At 45.3% G+C, this 23018-nt stretch overlaps 1 protein-coding gene across 5 annotated transcripts in view; it reads right to left on the bottom strand.

Moving 5' to 3' along the window:
• Positions 1-23018, bottom strand: part of SH3GLB2 (SH3 domain containing GRB2 like, endophilin B2) — a 136416-nt gene that overhangs the window by 31460 nt on the left and 81938 nt on the right. For all 5 annotated transcript variants that reach the window (XM_068248501.1, XM_068248500.1, XM_068248502.1 and 2 more), the window contains 4 exons: positions 13575-13716; positions 9504-9632; positions 7437-7570; positions 637-729 (listed from right to left, as the gene is read on the bottom strand). In XM_068248501.1, the coding sequence (XP_068104602.1) occupies positions 637-729; positions 7437-7570; positions 9504-9632; positions 13575-13716 (498 nt within the window). The remainder of the gene's footprint in view (positions 1-636; positions 730-7436; positions 7571-9503; positions 9633-13574; positions 13717-23018) is intronic.

Below are 23018 nucleotides of genomic sequence, written 5' to 3'. Positions count from 1 at the left end.
AGACAATGTAAATGGAACATTCCCTCAACAGCTGGAGGGATCTTGTCACCTTAAAGGACACCTGACCCGAGACAAAGATACCCAAGATAAGCACTGCGGAATGTTCATGCTGGATCCACATACCTCTGTGTGTAGTCCAGGCCCCATAATCCCTCCTTGAAAAAAATGACTTTCAGCTAAAGTCAAGCTTTCAAACAGGAAGGGGTAAGGCTTGCAGTGAGGTTGTTCCCTCCTCTCCCCCACCCATTAAGGGGATTGCATGGGACAGGGAAGAGGAGGGAACACAGCAATCCTGCCTCTTCCTGTCTGAAAATGTACCTAGCTAAAAAAACTACATTTTTAAGCAATGATTACAGGAGCCAGGAGGGACAAGGAGAGAAACAGATAATACACAGAGGTATGTGGATCCAGCATGAACATAACTCTGTGCTTAAATTAGGTAGCTTTGCCTCAGGTTAGGTGTCTTTTAACCTTTACGTTCCGCCCCTCCATGCTGTAGCTGCAGATGGAGATGGATCGATGAATGTGAAGTGGTGTTAATAGAAGAGGTGGATGAGATTGGGAGGGTGTTCCCCTACACGCCCTGGGACAACATGCACACAAACTCCAGACACGGGATATAAGTTCGGACATTACCGCGGCTTTGGCCTCTGCTGCTTTTGCCTTCTTTACTCGAGCTTTGCAGGCATCCAGATCTAAGCGTCGGTTCTGCAGGATTCGCCTCTCCTTCTGCAAAACACATACATGGTGCCCACCATCAAGGTCAGTTTATGGAAAGGACATTAAACAAGTCTTTATCCACAAGACTCAATCGGTTGATACCTGTCAGGTTTGCAGTGGTGAAGCTTAACTTATCCACAGACAAAAATAATTCTGGCCACATGATCATGTCTTCAGTCTGAAATGATTATAATTTGATTATATAACACGGAACTCTTCCTGCTGCCAGGATGAAGTGGCATAAAGCATGGGAGACTTAACATTGCTCTGAATTCCTCCTGCTTTGTACACAGTGCTGACCTCTCCAGCATAATAGCTGTCCCCATACAAGAAACAGAAATAAGGCATGAGAAATAAGCAACAGTCTAACCAAACTGTAGTAAGCATGGCCAATTGCAAGGGGCAGATAATGTCACATGTATTTGTAGCTGACGCTACTTTTACTGAATTAGGCCCATAGTGGGCTGGATTACCTGCTTCCAATTGTGCTGCCACTGCTTGTCCCCCCCCTCCCCCCCCCCCCCCCCCAAAGCGCACAGCTGTCCAGAAGTTCTTCTGAGCGGTGCAGAGTTACCTGCACAGGCACAAATTCTGGACTGCCCCTGCACAGTGAAATAAAGTGTGTGTACAATTTTGAACTGCACCTGCGCAGTTTTTAATCACGCAGTGCTTGGGAAAAAATGTATTTGACTGGAAGACCCCATCGAATATGGAGAGGACTGAATACCGGGAACAGGGGGACCCCGAGGACAACAAGAAGCAGCAGCACACTCAGAAGCAGGTAATCTAGTCTACCATGGGCTATACTGAGTAGCTGTGGCATAATATGTAGAAGGAGGCACTCCACAGGCTGGAACTTTCGCTCACATTTATTGGCAATGACTGCACACTACATGTTTCGGGCACCATCCTTCATCAGGTGTCCTAATCATGTAGTCATATGCAAATATTGCCAATAAACGTGAACAAAAGTTCCAGCCTGTGGAGTTTCTCCTTCTACATATTGTAGTTTCCCGTTGTGGAGCAGGGGTGGTGAACCTGCCTGGAGGAGTGCACCTGCATAGTAGCTCTCCAAGGAAGGACAGAGCACAGACGGGAGAACACAACCCATTTTCTATTAGATTCTGGTAACTGTGGCATCAGTTTGGTTACTTTAAAGGAGTCATCAACCAAATACTTGCTGCCCCCTTATATACTTACTTGAGGCTTCCTCCAGCCCCTTGCAGCCGTCAGCTCCGCTCGCAGCTGCCGGCCAGAGGGACCCCACCAGTGCAGAGGCCGACCTCCTCTACTGCGCCTGCGCGAGCGCTGCTGTCAATCAAGTCCATGTGGTCCGCAGTGTTCTGCAAAGACGCAGTAGTTCTGCGCCTGCACAGTACACAGTGGACAACATAGACTTGATTGACAATCGGCACTCACGCAGGCCCAGTAGAGGACGACCTTGAGATCAGCCTCTGCACTGGCGGGGACCCCAGGCCAGTGGCTGCGAGCGGAGCTGCGGCATGGGACATGTCGGCTACTAGAGGCTGGAGGAAGCCCCGGGTCAGTATATAAGGGGGCAGTAGTATTTGGCTGATGACTCCTTTAAAGGGTACAATTTGCATGAAGAGTGGGGATCGGTGACCATGTGACCAGATTGAGAGCGTAGTTAAATGGATGCAAAATGCCATTGCAGTTTGTGTTTTATGATAAAAAACAAAATGGAGCAAGGAAATTAAGAAGCCTCTTACTCATGCTGAGGGGAAGGAAGTCCACTTCCCTAATTGCACTTACTGACTTTCCATTCACATGTCCTCCAAAATGTGTTTTTCCCTTTCCACGATGAACAGGACGACTGTGGTCATGTGACGCTACCGCCAGGAATAACCACACAGGGGGCTGCAGTAATGACAGCTTCCAACCACTCAAGGGAAACTAGCAAGCATATAATCAGATAGATAGCTGCATCTACATTTCTGTGACATGAATCAGGAGAAAGTGGCTCCCCATAACAACAGCGTTTTCTTTGACGGTTTGTTATAGGATAAACGAGGTGACATGTGACATGCTGAGATAGACATGTGTATGTGCAGTGGCAAGCACATAAATAACTATGCTGTGTCTGTTTGTTTTTCTCTGCCTGAAAGAGTTAAAACATCAGGTATGCAAGTGACAGCTGCTGTCTGGGTCGGACTATAGCGTAACCCTCGCTGATAAAGCATTACAACCATAAAACACTTTCTTGGCAGTAAATGGCTTCTGAGAGCAGGAAATGGATAGAAAGGGTCAATAGTTCATAGATTTTAGCTCTGGCATACATCAATGAATGTGTTATTGAGCAGAGACAATGAAACAGTAAAAACTTAAAAGGTCACGCACCTAAGCAGGACCACAGAGGGCACCCATAGGACGCAGATGGATCTCGCTGGCTACAGGGGGCTGGAGGAAGCCCCAGGTAAGTTCAGATTTTAATTTAATTCCTCTCTTCGGGCCCCTTTAAAGTGGATCCGAGATAAACTTTTACACATTTCATAATTGTGCCCCTTACATATATTTTCTAGAGCGTTCCTCAAGCTAAAGACTCTTTTTTTTTTAAACACCCTAATTCCCTATAAACTAAACAAGCCGCACCCACAGCCGCATTCTTCAGCGCCTAGGCATTCTGTGTCCCATGTAGCAAGTGCTCATGGGAGCTCAGTCTGGGGAGGAGGAGACTTTTCCCGAAGGAGGAGGCGTTACCAGCCAGAAGCTGCTGAGGTTTCAGAGGTAAGGTGGCAGAGAGGGTAGGAGAGAGGATGAGAGGGGAGTGGTGTTCTCACAGGCTGAGGGGTGGAGATACAGAGCAGCTTGACTGTGTAATGATGACAAGCAGAATATGGCCACTCTCATTTGATCACAGGAAGAAATAATCATATACTGTTAAAGCTGTTTACAGCTAGATTTACTGTGTAAAAAAAAAAAAAACTAAACTTTAGATAAGATATATAGACAAGTTGCTTGGTATAGTTAGTTTTTTTTATGGTAAGAATCACCGGAAAACTGCTCACACCTCCCTAGGATAGTGCCAGGACCAGGACAGGCCAATCCAACAAGACAGGAACAAAGGAAGTGTCCGCACAATAGCCCATAGATCAAGTTCCTTTGTTCTAGTTTTTTTATCTCGGATCCACTTTAAGGGTAAAAACTCTTTTGTTTCGGTTTTCACGTATCAGTGGATGCCTGGGTTGCCTGTGCGGATTTATGAAAAGCTGGTCTCTAATTCTTCAGATTTTTAAAATAAACACGATAGGCCTCATTCTGCAAAGTTTTTAAACTGAGACCTGTTTCAGCTCAGCCCCCCAACCAAGAGTTTGTAACGTAACGTTTTAGCAACCGTTCATTCACAATCTGTCCATCAGTCCATAGCATTATGATGGGTAGATTTTGTGACTATGCCAGCAGTCAGTCATAAAATCTGCCCTGCCGACGTGCAGAGTGGAGAAAGCTGGATCTAGCTACAGCAGGCGCAGCTACAGCAGTACGACATAGTGGGGTAACTGCATTATGGGATCAGTGTGGGGGTTTCTGGGGTGTATTTGTTGCATAGATAACAACTAAACATTTGTAAATGCTTCCTGTACTGGAAAACAATCAGACTTTTCTTTGCTACTAATGTTCAATTTCTTAGCTGTACTATACATACAAATTAATTATCTCATACTTTTATTTTCTCTTCAAGAGGAACATCTTAAAGGGAACCTGAACTGAGTGAAATTATTTAAAATAAACACATGACGTAGCTGCAAATGAATATTACATACTTACCTCACTGTCAGTTCCTCTCAGAAGCTCGCCAGTTTCTTCTTACAGCGATCCCTTCCAGTTCTGACAATATTTTGTCAGAACTGAAATATACCAGTTGCTGTCAGTTATATATCAGCAGCTGTGAGTTACAACTGAATGTGCAAGGTAATGTCCATGTTTCCCTATGGCTCAAGTGGGCGATATTACAGTTTAACAGTGTGCTGACCAGGAAGCTGTTATGGGGTAATGGCCATTTTCAAAATGGAGGACAGAGAATTCCATTGATCACCCTGGACAAACAGGATGCAGGAGAGGAGAAAGATTGATGAGCAGACTACACGGGAGGTAAGTATGACCGGTGTATGTTTATTTTGACTATTTTCAGTTCCGGTTCTCTTTAAAATTTATAACACATACAAATAAGTACATTTCTCCCAGAGTAAAATGAGCCGTAAATTACTTCTCTCCTATGTTGCTGGCATTTACAGTGAATAGTAGAAATCTGAAATTACTGACAGATTTTGGGCAAGTCCATCTCTCTATAGGGGATTCTCAGCATGGCCTTTATTATTTATAAAGACATTCCCTGAAAATGATTGATACAAAGATGCTCCCCGATCACTGCACACTATTTGGCAGTTGGACGGAGCAACTGCCATTCACTATGTGCTTTTAAAAATAAAGAAAACCGAGAGAACCCCCCTATGAGAAGATGGGCTAGTCCAAAATCTGTCGGTAATGACAGATTTCTACTACTTGCTGTAATGCTGGGCATACACGGCGTCGAGGGAGGCTTATCAATCGAGCCTCATGGCTCGATCGATAATATCCGACGTGTCCGATCACCGCAGGGATCGATTCTGCGCTCGATATCCGCGGGCGGACAATAGCGGCGAATCGAGCGGAAGATAAGAAGCGGCCGGATCGACTCGTGTATGCCCAGCATTAGTGACAGCAACATAGGAAAAAAGTAATTTATGGCTCATTTTACTCAGGCAGAAACGTACTTCTTATTTGTACGTGTTTTAAATTTTGAGACTTTTGCGACAGTTACTCTTTAAGGTTTGCATTAAAGAGAACCTGTAATGAAAAATGTTCCCCTGGGGGTACTCACCTCAGGAGGGGGAAGCTTTAGGGTCCCAATGAGGCTTCCCGCTCCCCTGTAGCTGCAGGCAATCCAGCGCCGACTCCCCCGAAGTGTCCCTGAATCCTCCCTCGACAGGCCTGACAAGTGCTGATTTATTTACCTGATTTATTTACCTTTGCTGACTCCAGCGGGGGCGCTCTTAGCACGGAGATAGGCGAAAATAGCCGATCTTCGTCGGGTCCGATCTACTGCGCAGGAGTCTTGCGCCTGCGCAGTATAGCTGCTCAACAGCGATTGGCTATTTCCGCCTATCTCAGAGCGGAGAGCCGATACTGCGCCTGCGCTGGAGCTGAGAAGGTAAATATTTACATCCCCGCTGTTCGGGGAGCTTTATCGCTGCCGTCGTGGGACCGAAGAGGACGGGGGAAGCCTCGATAGGATCCGGTGGCTTCCCCCACCCAAGGTGAGTACCCCCCAGGGGAGGTTTTTAAAGTTACAGGTTTTCTTTAAATAGTGTCCAGGCATCTACAGTATACATGTAAAACGAGTAAAATCAATTGGCAATAAAATGCAGCAGGACAGGCACTTCATCAAGGAAACCAAACACCCCCAAAAGAATCACACTCCAAAGACCCCACGAGACCCAAAACTATCGGGTTTGGCAAGTGCCAGACACTTGATAAATGTAAGTTGTACATGGAAAAAGGAAGTAGTGTAAATTATGAGAAATTCATGATGAAATTCAGGGTTTGAAGAGCTATGGTGAAGTTCCAGAATGTGATGACGTGACTATATATTATTTAGTATTTGTATAGCGCCGACATCTTCCGCAGCGCTGTACAGAGTATATATAGTCATGTCACTAACTGTCATAATTTGACGGGAATCTTAAAGGGGCACTATGGCGAACAATTTTAAAATATGTGCAAACAAACAAAAAGGAAGTATGTTTCTTCCAGAGTAAAATGAGCCATAAATTACTTTGCTCCTATGTTGCTGTCACTTACAGTAGGTAGTAGAAATCTGACAGAAGCGACAGGTTTTCGACTAGTCCATCTCTTCATGTGGGGGGATTCTCAGGGATTTATGAATGGCAGTTGCTCTGTCCAACAGCCAAAAAAAACTGTAGCGAGCAGGGAATCTGGTCAGCATCATTGTTTCATCCTTTTTAGGGAATATCTTTATAAATAATAAAAGCCTTGCTGAGAATCCCCTATGAAGAGATGGACTAACCCAAAACCTGTCGCTTCTGTCAGATTTCTACTACCTACTGTAAGTGACAGCAACATAGGAGGAAAGTAATTTATGGTTCATTTCACTCTGGAAGAAACATACTCCTTATTTGTCTCTGTTTGCACATAATTAAAATTGTGCAATTTTTTGCCATAGCGCCCCTTTAAGTGAAAATAAACTTATGAGATAATGATTTGTATGCGTAGTACAGCTCAGAAATAGATCATTAATAGGACAGATATAAGTTTCATATTGTTTCCAGTACAGGAAGAGTAGAGAAACTTCATTTGTTATCTATGCAAAAGAGCTTCTCTGAGCTCTCCAATTACATTTAGTCAGAGAGCAATGCTATTTTCTGAAGAACTTATCTTAACCTTTCTCTCACGGTTTCTAGTTTGTGTAAGGTATTTAAGGCCATTTTTTTTCGGGAGGAAACCACAAAGCCCGGAGGAAGCCTACACAGACTTGGGGCGAACATACAAACTCCATGCAGATAGGGCCCTGGCTGGGATCAAACCAGAAACCCAGCACTGGAAAGCGAGAGCGTTAACCACTACGCCACCATTTTGCTAAAAAAAACCTCATATTTTTCAGGGAAACATGGTACTTGTTACTGCTCAGTAGAATAACTTACAGAGATGGTTCTCCAGTCGCCCTCCAGGAAATTGCGCAACGGGGTCAGGAAGTTGATGGAAGAGGAGTGGATGAAGTCCCGCTCGGCGATCCCCAAACGTTTCTGCGTCTCTCCAACCTTGATGAGCGTTTGTCCTGGAAGAACAAGGGAGCGACAGAAAATTAGATTGGAGGGACGAGGTGCACATGGCTGTTCTGAACACGGAATCAGATTAAAAGCCAGCCGAGCGCACGGAGAAGAGAAAGCACAATGCAATTAAGGCAAAGGACGCGGCCTGCCCACAGGCTCCACTTACATCGACATCATTCTTATCTGCCAGGCAGCCCGAGCCAGACACTGAGCTGGCAGCGTGTGGGATGTAACAGGAACACAACGTCTGGGAAGTGTGACGGCAGCATAGGTAATGTGGAGAGGATGACAGCATCACCGAACTTTACCTGCAACTTATCTGCTCTAGAATATAGCCATAGAGCCTGTTCATTTTAGCAGTGGTGCAGGCTGCTATGGCCATAGAGTCTGTTAATTCTAGCAGTGGTGTGGAGTGGTGCAGGCTGCTATGGCTATAGGGCCTGTTCATTCTAGCAGTGGTGTGGAGTGGTGCAGGCTGCTATGGCCATAGGGCCTGTTCATTCTAGCAGTGGTGTGGAGTGGTGCAGGCTGCTATGGCCATAGAGTCTGTTAATTCTAGCAGTGGTGTGGAGTGGTGCAGGCTGCTATGGCCATAGGGCCTGTTAATTCTAGCAGTGGTGTGGAGTGGTGCAGGCTGCTATGGCTATAGGGCCTGTTCATTCTAGCAGTGGTGTGGAGTGGTGCAGGCTGCTATGGCCATAGAGTCTGTTAATTCTAGCAGTGGTGTGGAGTGGTGCAGGCTGCTATGGCCATAGGGCCTGTTCATTCTAGCAGTGGTGTGGAGTGGTGCAGGCTGCTATGGCCATAGGGGCTGTTCATTTTAGCAGTGGTGTGGAGTGGTGCAGGCTGCTATGGCCATAGGGTCTGTTCATTCTAGCAGTGGTGTGGAGTGGTGCAGGCTGCTATGGCCATAGAGTCTGTTAATTCTAGCAGTGGTGTGGAGTGGTGCAGGCTGCTATGGCCATAGGGCCTGTTCATTCTAGCAGTGGTGTGGAGTGGTGCAGGCTGCTATGGCCATAGGGGCTGTTCATTTTAGCAGTGGTGTGGAGTGGTGCAGGCTGCTATGGCCATAGGGTCTGTTCATTCTAGCAGTGGTGTGGAGTGGTGCAGGCTGCTATGGCCATAGGGACTGTTCATTCTAGCAGTGGTGCAGGGTGGTGCAGTCTGCTATGGCCATAATGCCTGTTAATTCTAGCAGTGGTGCAGGGTGGTGCAGTCTGCTATGGCCATAATGCCTGTTGATTCTAGCAGTGGTGTGGAGTGGTGCAGGCTGCTATGGCCATAATGCCTGTTCATTCTAGCAGTGGTGTGGAGTGGTGCAGGCTGCCATGGCCATAATGCCTGTTCATTCTAGCAGTGGTGTGGAGTGGTGCAGGCTGCTATGGCCATAATGCCTGTTCATTCTAGCAGTGGTGTGGAGTGGTGCAGGCTGCTATGGCCATAATGCCTGTTCATTCTAGCAGTGGTGTGGAGTGGTGCAGGTTGCTATGGCCAGAGGGCCTGTTCATTGTAGTTCTAGTCAACCAACCTGTTTTCTGAAGAGCCTAAACAGCCAAGAAACAGTAAGAGACAGCTTGAGATAAGGTGTTACTGCAGGGGAGTTCAAAGGATCATTAGCTCTGCTCTGTTTCACAGCTTAAAATACAGGTTGAGGATTCTGAACTGCAACTGTGATAGTCTTATGCCATGCTGTATAACTACAAAAAACAAAAAAAAAACTTGAGGCTCTTTTCATCATTAACGTTCTATTTATTCTTTGTACTAAACATCCAATTCATTATTTCATACGTTTATTTTCACTTTAAATTTGCTTTAAGTAACTATTTTGCAAATAATGGTTTGTTTATAGAAGTCCTTATAGTGTAGCCTATTGGAGCAGAGGGGATATTTTCAGCATAGTTGCACTTCATTCCTTACTATTCCCTTCTCATTACTTACCATAGGGGGAGCTTGCGCCAAAGTCGTTAGCAGCTTCCGTCATGTACTGACCCAGCAATTCTCCATTGGTCACTCGAGATGGGATTTTCCTGTCCAACTTCTCATATAAGAATTCTTCAACCCGAGCACCTGTAGGATGAAGAATGTTAGGAGTCAATATGCAATTTCATTTTTCCGGTACAAAGGGGGAAGAGGCGCAGAAGATGTGATAAAACTATGTTAAAAACAGTTAAAATAAGAAAAAAATGAGGTGGCCTACCTCGATGACCAATTCATGTAATAAATTAACATTCATGTAATATACACTGGCAACGCGTTTCATGGGTCTCTGCCCACTTCCTCAGGCAGAGTAGCATATGTGACGTCACACAGGCTATAGGCTAGGCAACCACGTGGGGCACGTGTATGGGTGGCAGTGCAGAGACAGAGCCAGTGGAGTACACTGACAGGTAAAGTATACTGCTCAGGGCACATTTTATTTTAGGGGGACAGCGCCGGGGGTTCCGTCACATTTGTTGCTCATCCTGATGGTGCATGCCGTTACTGCCGCACACCTGATCGAGCATGTCGGCCCTACATCTTCCACCATGACTGATCGATACAGGCGACCAATTTCAGCCCGAAACTGGTCACATCGTTGATTGGGCGTGCTCTTGGCGACACAATTTCCATCCGATTATAATTATCAAATCAGATGGTTGATTGGCCGCAAAGTCTCCTGATGTATGGCCACCTTACAAGCTATAAACACAGATTTTCAATAATTGCCGCCATAAATTATCTTTCAAGACTATCCTAGGAGGAATTGTTGTACAGACATGTGGTTCGCCAGCCTGTTCTGTTCTATGGAGAGGGAGTTGGGTGAAGGAGGGGTGCCCTACTGCCTAGGCTAGAAAAGAAGAACTTTGTTGTTAGTGGTCCAACATTATTATAACTTTTTAATTTAGGCAGCTCCAACATCTTGTGTATCGCTGTGATGAACAATCACCAACAACATTATCAGTGGAGACATTGGACACCTGTACATGGAATAGATTTCCAAACACTCTTTCCATGAATGATCGTTTCAGCCAATCATGAGCCACAGAAAATCTAGTTTAATCTTAGTTTAAATGTTCTTAGCTAGGTCATTTAGGCATACATTATAATAGGTCTAGTAGCACAGGTCTTAATCATAGTCACATGGTCATCTAGGCTGAACAAAAAAAAATAAGATAGGTGTCCATTAACCACTACTGGACCACCAATAGTATTAAAGAGACACTGAAGCAAAAAAAAAAAAAAAAAAAAAACATGATATACAGTACTGATGTGCATTTGTAGTACAGCTAAGAAATAAAACATTAGCAGCAGAGATATGAGTCCAATATTGTTTCCAGTACAGGAAGAGTTAAGAAACTCCAGTTATCTATGCAAAAAAAGCCATTGAGCTCCACGACTTTCAAAGTCGCAGAGAACGCTGTCTTCTGAAGCTTATTATCTCAACTATCAATAACTGTATTTTCTTTTTCTCCCCAGAAAAAAAGGTCAATAGGTCAAAAGACTGCTCTGTAAAAACATTTAGAATGCTGAGTAGTGTGTAAACTGCAAATATTAGAGAATGATGCAAGGTTATAAAAAACACTATATAACTGAAAATAAAAATATGAGAATATTTTCTTTGCTACTAATCTTCTAGTAATTTATCTGTGCTACACTACCAATTCACTATATCATAATTTTTTTTCCGCTTCAGTGTCTCTTTAAAACATCGAGTTGGTCCCCGTTAATGGACCATTGGACGTCTTGAAACGTCCAGCGCTAAAATTCGTTTTATGCACATGCAAGAGAACGCGCACACTCGCGCACCTGCAGAGACCTCTGTAGCCATGATTGGGGTCAGGGAACAAGTGCCCTGAACCAATCAGGTGCAATTATGGACACAGATTACCGTTACTATCCAGTAGCAATAATCTGCGTTAAAAATGTTCGTAAATATGTATGTGTATCTCCCTTTCCAGCTCATCGATCACCTCAGATGCTGTCAGCCAGCAATCAGATGTGACTGGAGCTGGGATAGAGACTGGACTATGCTTGTGGTAGGCCTTTTTAATAAAATTTTAACCCCATACATTTCATATCCTCTGTATATAAACTAATAAAAAAAATAAACAAAATAAAACACTTGTAAAAAAACACAAAAAGTGACAAAATTGAAAAGAGAATGAATACATAGTTACCTTAGGGACTCTGCATCTTAAATATGTATGCCATGAAGGTGTATTACTGTTATATTTGCTAATAAGGGTTTGTAATCATTGGTAGTGTGCAATAAAAAAATAAAAACCACAACAAAGAAAAAATACACCTTTATTTTCAAATAATATACTGTATTGTCACTATACATTGTACTAGGGACATCATTCAAATCTTGTGATAACCATGACAAACAGGCAGATAAAAAGTGTGGGTTTTATGTACGGTAGCATTGTTTTACAATGATAAAGGATGGAACTGGAGAAATTGAGATTTTTTTATTTTTTCCTTGTTTTTCACATTAAAAAAGATTTTATACATACCTGGGGCTTCCTCCAGCCCCATCCTCTCCAATCTCTCCCACGTCGTTGTTCTCCGCTCTCTACAGCTCCGGTACCGGGTCCCCATACTTCCGTCAGTCGGAGCTAGTCTAACGTAGGAGAAGTGCGCTGTTTGCGTAGAGGTCGCACTTCTCGTGCGTAGCTGGCTGCGATTGATGTCAGTGACGGGACCCAGTTCCCAAAGCTGTGCGCAGCGGAGGACGGCGGCGTGGGAGCGATCGGAGAGGATGGGGCTGGAGGAAGCCCCAAGTATGTATAAAATCTTTGTAATTTGTCAGCTCTGAGTCCCTTTAAAGGGACCAAGAGCAGTGACTTAAATTAAAAGATTACACTTACCTGGGGCTTGCTCCAGCCCACCGTAAGCGGCGAGGTCCCTTGGCGTCCTCCTGGCTCCTCTCCCTGTGCCTCCGCCGGGTCTTCCTGGTTCCTTACGCATGGTATCATCACGCCGGCCGCTTCGCGTCATCACCTGACCCCAATCATGGCTACAGAGGTCTCTGCAGGTGCACGAGAGTGTGCGCGTTCGCTTGCATGTGCATAAAACGAATATTAGAGCTGGATGTTTTAAAATATGTTATTACGTAACGGCAAACACCAGGTCACTGAGAATATGCAGCCTGGCAAGGATGATAAGGATGGGGACTAATGGAGTTGAATTTTTTTACTTAGTAGAGAGTGACCAAGAGCCCAATAGTACAGTATCGTTGGGTAATGGGGGTTGAAAGTATATATGAATATACACGCATATACTCACAAAGGTGGGTTGCAGCTCCTGCAACCACCGTATGGGCCTGCAGGGAATTCACCACCCCCGCTCGGTAGTGCTCCAGGTCCTGCCGGATACAGGACGGTCACTCTCCTGTAGTACGACAGACTATCCAGAAAACTGTAATGCCATTACCTCCGAAGGAGGTCTGACTGATAGAAGGGTGGGGTGGAGGCACCCAAAATATATGTGTGTTAAAACATAACATGCAAAGGAGAGATAATAGTTTAGGGTAATAAAGGCGTCTACACTGCTAAGACATTTTTTATATTGACCTGAGGAAGCGGGCCATGACCCACAAAACGTGTTGTCAATTTTTAAAATATTTTTCCAGTTTAACTGGTGTCTGTATCTTCTGGAGAGGTAAGCGATTACCTCTCATTGACATGCTATGTTTTAAAGTTATAATACCCATATATTTGGGGCGCCTCCACCCCACCCTTCTATCGCCTACATGCGGCATGATTCAGTAAACACATGAAAACTTTGGACAGATAATTGCAGACAATTTTAATTAATCTGGGATAGGTATGCAGACTCGATGTTCTCTAGCCCAGGAGACTATTGTTACTTCAGGCTTGTCGGATCAGGACCCATATCATTTGGGCTGCCACAGTGGTACAATTGATTAGGATTCCCAAGTAATGGCATAGCAATTCCCAATAAAATAGAACAATGGTCATATAGGTTGTTAGGTGGGTGCAAGGTGGTTCCAACACCTATACTTACTAGGATTGGGCTGTAGAAGGACCTCAGTCTGGCGCAAGATCTTCTCAGTCCAGTTCTTTGTACTGTCGGCTCTCGTCAACAGGTTCTCAAAGTGAGCATCTAGCTCAGTTTTCTCAGCTTGGCCCAGCTTCTCCTCTGTGAACTGAAAAGAGAAGTCTTATTGGAAAAGTCTCCCATTGTGCAGTGCAATCAGCAACAGAACTAGTCAAAGCAGTAAGAAGGAAACCAAGGAACGACACCTTCCAATAAAAGCACATTTATTCCTCAGCTGGATGCAGACATTGTGACATGGCAGTGGGGGAAATGGAGCCTGACAGCCGTTTCTCAGTAGATGACTTTCACAGAGGCTGTGTGTGTTCAGCCTCTGAGGAAGCAGGTTAATGTGAAACGGCTGTCAGGCTATCACCCCCACTGCCATGCCACATTGTCTGCATCCAGCTGAGGAATAAAGGTGTAGTGCCCTCGGTTTCCTTCTTGTTGCTTTACATGATCCACAGTGTTCCTGCAGTGTACACATCCTTCAAGCACAGATCTAGCTGATATCCGCCTCCCTGGCGGCATCTACTGCCGGGCTTTTCTCTCCACTGTGAGCAACAGAATCAGATATAACACATGATGCTGCCTTTATGCTGTATGGGGCATTAACTGGGGGTAATTCAAAGAACTTCTTTTGCTATGGTTGGTTTGGGTTCCGGGTATTGGCAGCATAGATATTGTTTATTGAATATTTCAATTATGCCAGGAAGCTTTCAGTCAGGGTGATATCAAAAAAGACAAGACAAATAACATTTATATCGCGCTTTTCTCCTTGCGGACTCAAAGCGCCAGAGCTGCAGCCACTAGGACGCGCTCTATAGGCAGTAGCAGTGTTAGGGAGACTTGCTTAAGGTCTCCTACTGAATAGGTGCTGGCTTACTGAACAGGCAGAGCCGAGATTCGAACCCTGGTCTCCCATGTCAGAGGCAGAGCCCTTATCCATTACACTATCCAACCACTACTACACTATCATTTCGTTTCAACATATCAACCCAACCATGATCTCAGATCTGCACACAACCTTCTTTTGTCCTCCTCTAGCATCACCTCCTCGCATTCACGTATAAAAGATTTCGCACGTGCTTCACCCCTCCTCTGGAATGCCATTCCACAATACATCCGCCATTCTCCAACCTTTGAAATCTTTAAAGGCTTCCTCAAAACTCACTTTTCCTGACAAGCATCCGCTCTATCTTAGGCCATTCTCCCTTTGACCTAAGCCAAAGTTGTGCTCCTAAGTAGATTACCTAACTCACCCTTTTGTGTCTTGGTATTTGTTATACATTCTATTATGTTATTTTTGTCACAGTCATTACCAATCCTATATTTTGTACCAAATCTGTATTTTGTATACCACTGTCTGTGATTTTGTGTACCCCGTGTTTGTTTCTTACATTGTACAGCACCATGGAGTATGTTGGCACTTTATAAATCAATAATAATAATTTATTGGGCGACTTCAAAAGACTGAAAAAGTAAGCTTTCAGTCGACAGACTGCCTTCAGGCTCTGGATCCTATCAGTTATGCTATAGACTTGATTTTTTTTCAGCGATTTCTCCTCATCAATAGCAGAATCCTAATCAATCTGCTTTATGAAAATACCCTTAACCTCACTAACCTCTTACTGATGCCTAAACCGAACAATTACAGCTAACCTTCCCCTACCCTATTACTTTATTATCATTAATCATCAAAGTTTTTTCATTCCGATTTTAACTTCCTGCGGACCGCCTAATGCTAGAGGGCGATGGGTCCGCGGCTCTCTTGCTCCTCTGCGACGCATATATTCATCATCTCACGAGGAACAAGATTTTACGGGAACTCAGTGTGCACAGTGGGTCCCAGCCATCAGCGTGCCAGCCAATGAATGGTGCTGGCAGGCTGAAGCGAAAAAAAATATATGATATAGTGAATTGGTTGTGTACCATAAATAATTACTAGAAGATTAGCCGCAAAGAAAATATCCTCATTTTTATTTTCAGGTATACAGTGTTTTTTCTAACATTGCATCATTCTCTAATATGTGCAGATTACACAACACTCAGCATTCAAAATGATTCTTTCAGAGCAATCTGTGAACTAATGACCTCTCCTCTGCTAGAGAAAAAGTAATTAGTTCACTTACAGTTGAGATAATAAAAGTCAGATAACAGCCCTCTCCATGACTTTGAAAGTCATAGAGATTAATGGCTTTTTTGCATAGAGATAACAACTACAGTTTCTTAACTCTTCCTGTACTGGAAACAATTAGACTGATATATCTGATCTTAATGTTTAATTTCTTAGCTGTACTACACATACAAATCATAATATCATCATTTTTTTTCGCTTCAGTGTCTCTTTAAGTATTTATACAGCGCTGACATCTTCCGCAGCACTGTACAGAGTATATTGTCTTGTCACTAACTGTCCCTCAGAGGAGCTCAAAATCTAATCCCTGCCATAGCCATATGTCTATGTATGTATCGTGTAGTGTATGTATCTTATGCTGGGCATAGACGGTTCGTTTTTGTTTATCATACGAGCCGCTGATGGCTCGATTGATAATTTCCGACAGGTCCGATCACTGCGCGGATCGATTCCCCGCTCGATACCCGCGAGCGGACAATAGCGTAAATCGAGCAGAAGATAAGGAAGCGCCCGCGGGGACAAGCGGGAATCGATCCAGGCATGCGCGGGGACGAGCGCGGATGCGGCGGGAGTCGATCCGGTGGCTAATCGAGCCGCAGAAACGAACAGTCTATGCCCAGCATTAAGGTGGCCACACACACCATACAATTTTTTAAATATCTGTTCAATTCAAGAATTGCAATAAATTTTTCTGACCGATTGTAAAATTTCAAAAATATGACCAATGACACGCATGTTACATTTTTCCCCAATTAGGATAAAAATGATTGGAAACTGAGAAAATTGCTAGGGTATGTATACTAATAAATTGACAAACTAACACACACCATACAATCTTTAGAAAAAAATAAAAATTTCCAGTATTCCAAATCAATAAAAATCGAAAAAAAAAAAAAAAAAAAAAAAAAAAAAAAAAAACAGGAAATCTGATTGGATTTTTCAGTCGAATGAAAAAAAAAAAAACCTTTCACTTGTTTCGGGAGATCCGATCATATTTATTGAATTGCCGTAAAATCGGATCATTTTATTGTATCGTGTGTGTGGCCACCTTTAGCCTAGGGCCAATTTAGGGGGAAGCCAATTAACTTCTCTTTTTATTTTATTTTTTTTACTAAATTTCGGGCTTTATTCATTGATAAAGTAAAAAGTAAAAATAGCAGCAGCAATCAAATACCATCAAAATAAACTCTATTTGTGAGAATTTGTATGACCGAGCAATAAACCGCTAAAGTTGTGAAGTGCTGAATTGTTAAAAATGGCCTGGTCACTAGGGGGGTATAAAGCTCTGGTCCTCAAGTGGTTAAATTCTGTACTTTCTGGGGGCTTTTTTTTTTTTTAATGTCTACATTTTAAAGTTAATTGCTATGCTGAATGTAAATTTGCCCTAAAGCATTCAAACATTATGCTGAGGCATATTTACATTATTTCAGTTGCAGTCAATGGAATGTTCATTAGCTCAGTTCCCATTAGCTGCTAACACCATCCACGAGGCTTATGGAAATGACTTCTGCATATACTGTAGATTGCAAGGACATACTTGTAGGGATCTCTATAATCAGTCTCATGCCTAAATATTTATCAACTGAGTCATATAGTGGCACACATCAATTCCCATATATGTATATAAAGCTGCTCTTCAGCCTAGGTCCTGTGTGTTACTGACCCCTATAGCGAATATATAGTGGAATACATACATATCAGCTGGCTCACTCAGTTCTGGAGTCAGGAGATCTTGGCTCAGTTAGCTGGGAGCCACCAACAAATGGAATTGAAACACAATGCAATTATCATCAAAACCTAATTTACCTAGCCTAAATCTGTACCCAGTGGTGGCCACACACAAAGCAATTTTAGAAACAATAGGTTTTATATTCTAGTAAAACATTTGTTTTAAATAAATTCTGATCCCCATCCAGTCTGTGACCCGTCTCCCAGCCTCAGCCCAGCACACGATGTGACCCCAGTCTAACATAGAATCAACCCCTAGCCCCATACCAGCACAAACCCCTGGCCTCAGCCCAGCACTGGCCTGGGCCTCAGCCCAGCATCGCACTGACCAGACCCTGGGCCTCAGCCCAGCATCGCACTGACCAGACCCTGGGCCTCAGCCCAGCATCGTACTGACCAGACCCTGGGCCTCAGTCCAGCATTGCATTGACCAGACCCTGGGCCTCAGCCCAGCATCGCACTGACCAGACCCTGGGCCTCAGCCCAGTATCGCACTGACCAGACCCTGGGCCTCAGCCCAGTATCGCACTGACCAGACCCTGGGCCTCAGCCCAGCATCGCACTGACCAGACCCTGGGCCTCAGCCCAGTATCGCATTGACTAGACCCTGGGCCTCAGCCCAGCATCGCACTGACCAGACCCTGGGCCTCAGCTCAGCATCGCACTGACCAGACCCTGGGCCTCAGCTCAGCATCGCATTGACCAGACCCTGGGCCTTAGTCCAGCATCGCATTGACCAGACCCTGGGCCTCAGCCCAGCATCGCACTGACCAGACCCTGGGCCTCAGCCCAGCATCGCACTGACCAGACCCTGGGCCTCAGCTCAGCATCGCACTGACCAGACCCTGGGCCTCAGCCCAGCATCCCATTGACCAGACCCTGGGCCTCAGCCCAGCATCCAACTGAACAGACCCTGGGCTTCAGCCCAGCATCCAATTGAACAGACCCTGGGCCTCAACCCAGCATCTAATTGAACAGACCCTGGGCCTCAGCCCAGCATTCAATTGACCAGATCCTGGGCCTCAGCCTAGCATCAAATTGACCAGAACCTGAGCCTCAGCCCAACATCGCACTGACCAGACCCTGGGCCACAGTCCAGCATCGCATTGACCAGACCCTGGGCCTCAGCCCAGCATCAACACGATCCCCAGCCTCTGCCCAGCACCAATCGGACCCCTGGCCTCAGCTCAGCAACAACACAACCATTAGGCGTCAAGCACAGCAACTACCCGACCCTGGGCACCAGTCCAGCATCAACCCTATGCCCAGCCTCTGCCCAGCACAAACCTAACCACCGGCCTCAGCTGAGCCCAGAAATGACCTGACCCTGGGCCTCAGCCCAGCACCGATCAGATCCCTGGCCTCCACCCAGGGCCAACCTGACCCCTGGCCTCAACCCAGCACCTACCAGACACCCAGCTTCAGCCCCAACTAGACTCCTGACCCCAGGCCACACTGACTCCCAGCCTACGCCCTGCACCGACCCCTGGCCTCTGTCCCAACTTTTAACCCGCTCCTTCAACACAGCACCTAGCTCTCATCCTCAGCCCTCTGCGCAACAGTAGCTCATCACCTTGAGACCAACATCACCCTAGCACCAACATCACCCTAGCACCAACATCGCCCTAGCACCAACATCGCCATAGCACCAACATCGCCATAGCACCAACATCGCCATAGCACCAACATCGCCATAGCACCAACATCGCCCTAGCACCAACATCGCCCTAGCACCAACATCGCCATAGCACCAACATCGCCATAGCACCAACATCGCCATAGCACCAACATCGCCATAGCACCAACATCACCCTGAACAACCTTATTTGCACATTCTGAGAGAAGCAGGCTAATAGCTGTACGATTTTGACTGAATCAGGCAGTGTTCTCTGGAAGGTAAATGCTGCCGCAGTGCTTATGCTTGTGACCAACACACTCAAATTCAGGATGGGGGGGGGGGGGGGGGGGTAATCTTGACTGTCCTTAAAAGTAATAACTTCCCTAATCTATAAAGCCACACATTTTATGGAAGGCCATTCGCCAGAGCTGAATGAAAACAAGTGAGGCAGTAATCAGTTAATTCATTTCAGTGGCTCAATCAATAAAGACTTGAAGGTTAATAAAATGCAGATTTATAGATCCAGCCCATCAATACTGGCCGTCTTGCTAGGAAGGGGATAGAAGCATTTCAAATGAGCTTTAGATTGTTTTATTAATGTAATAGAACAGGCAGGCATATATAGGCTTACCGTACGAGATAATTGCAGCGCTCCAGGCCTTTTATCATCCTGCATAAAGAATAAAGCTACATACACACTACCAATAATTGCCACCCGAAACGACTGCTCAAGTGACGTTTCAAAGAAAACCCGTGACCAAGAATTGAACTTCATCCCAATCAGTAGCTGATACCCCTTTTTACATGAGAAATCTATTCCTTTTCACAAACGGATTATCAGGGGGCTCTGTATGGCTGATATTGTGGTGACACCCCTCCCACAAGAAACTGAGGACCATGGTCCTGGAAGTCTGGAAGCTTCCTGTCTGTGATCCGTGTTGCATTGTGGGAAATAACAACCGCTAAAAAAAGCAAGCAGCATCTCCTTCCAGTGACATCACCTGAAAGATTTTACAATGGGCAAACACTGACTAAATCATTTACAAATAATTATTGTAAAAATGAAACACTTTTTTTATTAAATTATTTTCACTGGAGTTCCTCTTTAAGAGCAATTGCTGTGTAGTCACATCGCTCGGATTATTGGATACAATTTTATGGACTGAGGAAAAAAATTTGTAACATTAAAAACCCATTCATATAAATGTACGTCTTTTTGAGTAAAATGCACAATAAATTACTTTTCCCCCCATGTTGCTGTCACTTATAGTAAGCAGTAAAAACCTGACAGATCTGACAGGTTTTGGACTAGTCCATCTCAGCATGGGGATCTTAGAATTTCCTTTATTCTCTACAAAATCACTCCCTTCAAAGTGGACCTGAACTCTTGCACAGGACAGAAGGAAAACAGTAATGCACCCTGTGTGTATTTAGAGAGTTTAGCCTGTCTAATTCCCCCTCATCTGTGACTAATTACAACTGTAATTTGATCTCTTAGCTGTGTCAGCTGGCTGCCTCGGCAGAGCAGCTGATTTGTAAGCACAGTACAAGGTGAACAGAGGCGCCAAGAGCAAAAATAGATACAACTTTTAAAACATGGGGAGGCAGTGGTGGACTTACCTCCTCAAAGTAGACACAAAAACGTATTAACGTTTAAAACATAGAAAACGCGTTGATACACTCCAAGGTTCTTTGCAACGTGTTTTGCAGGTATGACCCTGCTTCATCAGGCAATGGGGTAGGCGTATATGGCAATGCAGGTCTCAGTGTGGGCCAAGCGCCTTTGCCTCTCTTGGCCCAGACTGAGACCTGCACCCTCCCGCTCGCTTGTGCATGTGTTCCCGTGCTTGTTCTTGCCGCTGCACGTTAGTCCCGAGATCAATTAATTGATTGTTCTAGGTCCCCGTGTCAATGATCGTGGCATCACTGAGATGCCTTCGGTCATTTGTAAACACTGTAAGTTACACTTACATGCATTAGTTCCTGTTTGCGTACTAAAAGCACGCGCGGGAAGCAAATGACATCTTGTGGCCAAATAGTAAAATTACACCTACATCCATTTATTTTAATACAAAACCTACACAACTTATAATCAGTTGCATTTGCATTATAGAGGCAGCGGTTATTATTATTATTATTATTTAGTATTTATATAGCGCCAACATATTCCGCAGCGATGTACAGTATATATATATATATATATATATATATATATATATATATATTATATTTATATTGTCTTGTCACTAACTGTCCCTCAACCCTCAAAGGAGCTCACAATCTAATCCCTACCATTGCCATATGTCTATATTATGTAGTGTAAGTACTGTAGTCTAGGGCCACAGGCATGGGTGTGTGTACGCGCAGGCTTCTGGCAGTTGCATTAGGATTGTAGGGGCGGCTGTTATGATGTGCATACACACAGGCTTTGGTGTGTGCACGCGCAGGCTTCTGGCAGTTACATTAGGATTGTAGAGGCGGCTGTTATGGTGTGTGTACACACAGGCTCTGGTGTGTGCACGCGCAGGCTTCTGGCAGTTACATTAGGATTGTAGAGGCGGCGGTTATGGTGTGTGTACACACAGGCATGGCTGTGTGCACGCGCAGGCTTCTGGCAGTTGCATTAGGATTGTAGGGGCGGCTGTAGAGGCGGTGGTTATGGTGTGCTTACACACAGGCTCTGGTGTGTGCACGCGCAGGCCTCTGGCAGTTACATTAGGATTGTAGAGGCGGCGGTTATGGTGTGTGTACACACAGGCTCTGGTGTGTGCACGCGCAGGCTTCTGGCAGTTACATTAGGATTGTAGAGGCGGCGGTTATGGTGTGTGTACACACAGGCTCTGGTGTGTGCACGCGCAGGCTTCTGGCAGTTACATTAGGATTGTAGAGGCGGCGGTTATGGTGTGTGTACACACAGGCTCTGGTGTGTGCACGCGCAGGCTTCTGGCAGTTGCATTAGGATTGTAGGGGCGGCTGTTATGATGTGCATACACACAGGCTTTGGTGTGTGCACGCGCAGGCTTCTGGCAGTTACATTAGGATTGTAGAGGCGGCTGTTATGGTGTGTGTACACACAGGCTTTGGTGTGTGCACGCGCAGGCTTCTGGCAGTTGCATTAGGATTGTAGGGGCGGCTGTAGAGGCGGTGGTTATGGTGTGCTTACACACAGGCTCTGGTGTGTGCACGCGCAGGCCTCTGGCAGTTACATTAGGATTGTAGAGGCGGCGGTTATGGTGTGTGTACACACAGGCTCTGGTGTGTGCACGCGCAGGCTTCTGGCAGTTACATTAGGATTGTAGAGGCGGCGGTTATGGTGTGTGTACACACAGGCTCTGGTGTGTGCACGCGCAGGCTTCTGGCAGTTACATTAGGATTGTAGAGGCGGCTGTTATGGTGTGTGTACACACAGGCTTTGGTGTGTGCACGCGCAGGCTTCTGGCAGTTGCATTAGGATTGTAGGGGCGGCTGTAGAGGCGGTGGTTATGGTGTGCTTACACACAGGCTCTGGTGTGTGCACGCGCAGGCCTCTGGCAGTTACATTAGGATTGTAGAGGCGGCGGTTATGGTGTGTGTACACACAGGCTCTGGTGTGTGCACGCGCAGGCTTCTGGCAGTTACATTAGGATTGTAGAGGCGGTGGTTATGGTGTGTGTACACACAGGCTCTGGTGTGTGCACACGCAGGCTTCTGGCAGTTACATTAGGATTGTAGAGGCGGCGGTTATGGTGTGTGTACACACAGGCTCTGGTGTGTGCACGCGCAGGCTTCTGGCAGTTACATTAGGATTGTAGAGGTGGCGGTTATGGTGTGTGCACACGCAGGCTTTCGGCAGTTGCATTAGGATTGTAGAGGCGGCTGTTATGGTGTGTGTACACACAGGCTTTGGTGTGTGCACGCGCAGGCTTCTGGCAGTTACATTAGGATTGTAGAG

This window comes from Hyperolius riggenbachi, chromosome 8, assembly GCF_040937935.1.
Source record: "Hyperolius riggenbachi isolate aHypRig1 chromosome 8, aHypRig1.pri, whole genome shotgun sequence".
NCBI classification, from domain to species: Eukaryota; Metazoa; Chordata; class Amphibia; order Anura; family Hyperoliidae; genus Hyperolius; species Hyperolius riggenbachi.
This window is presented reverse-complemented; position numbering and strand designations above follow the sequence as displayed.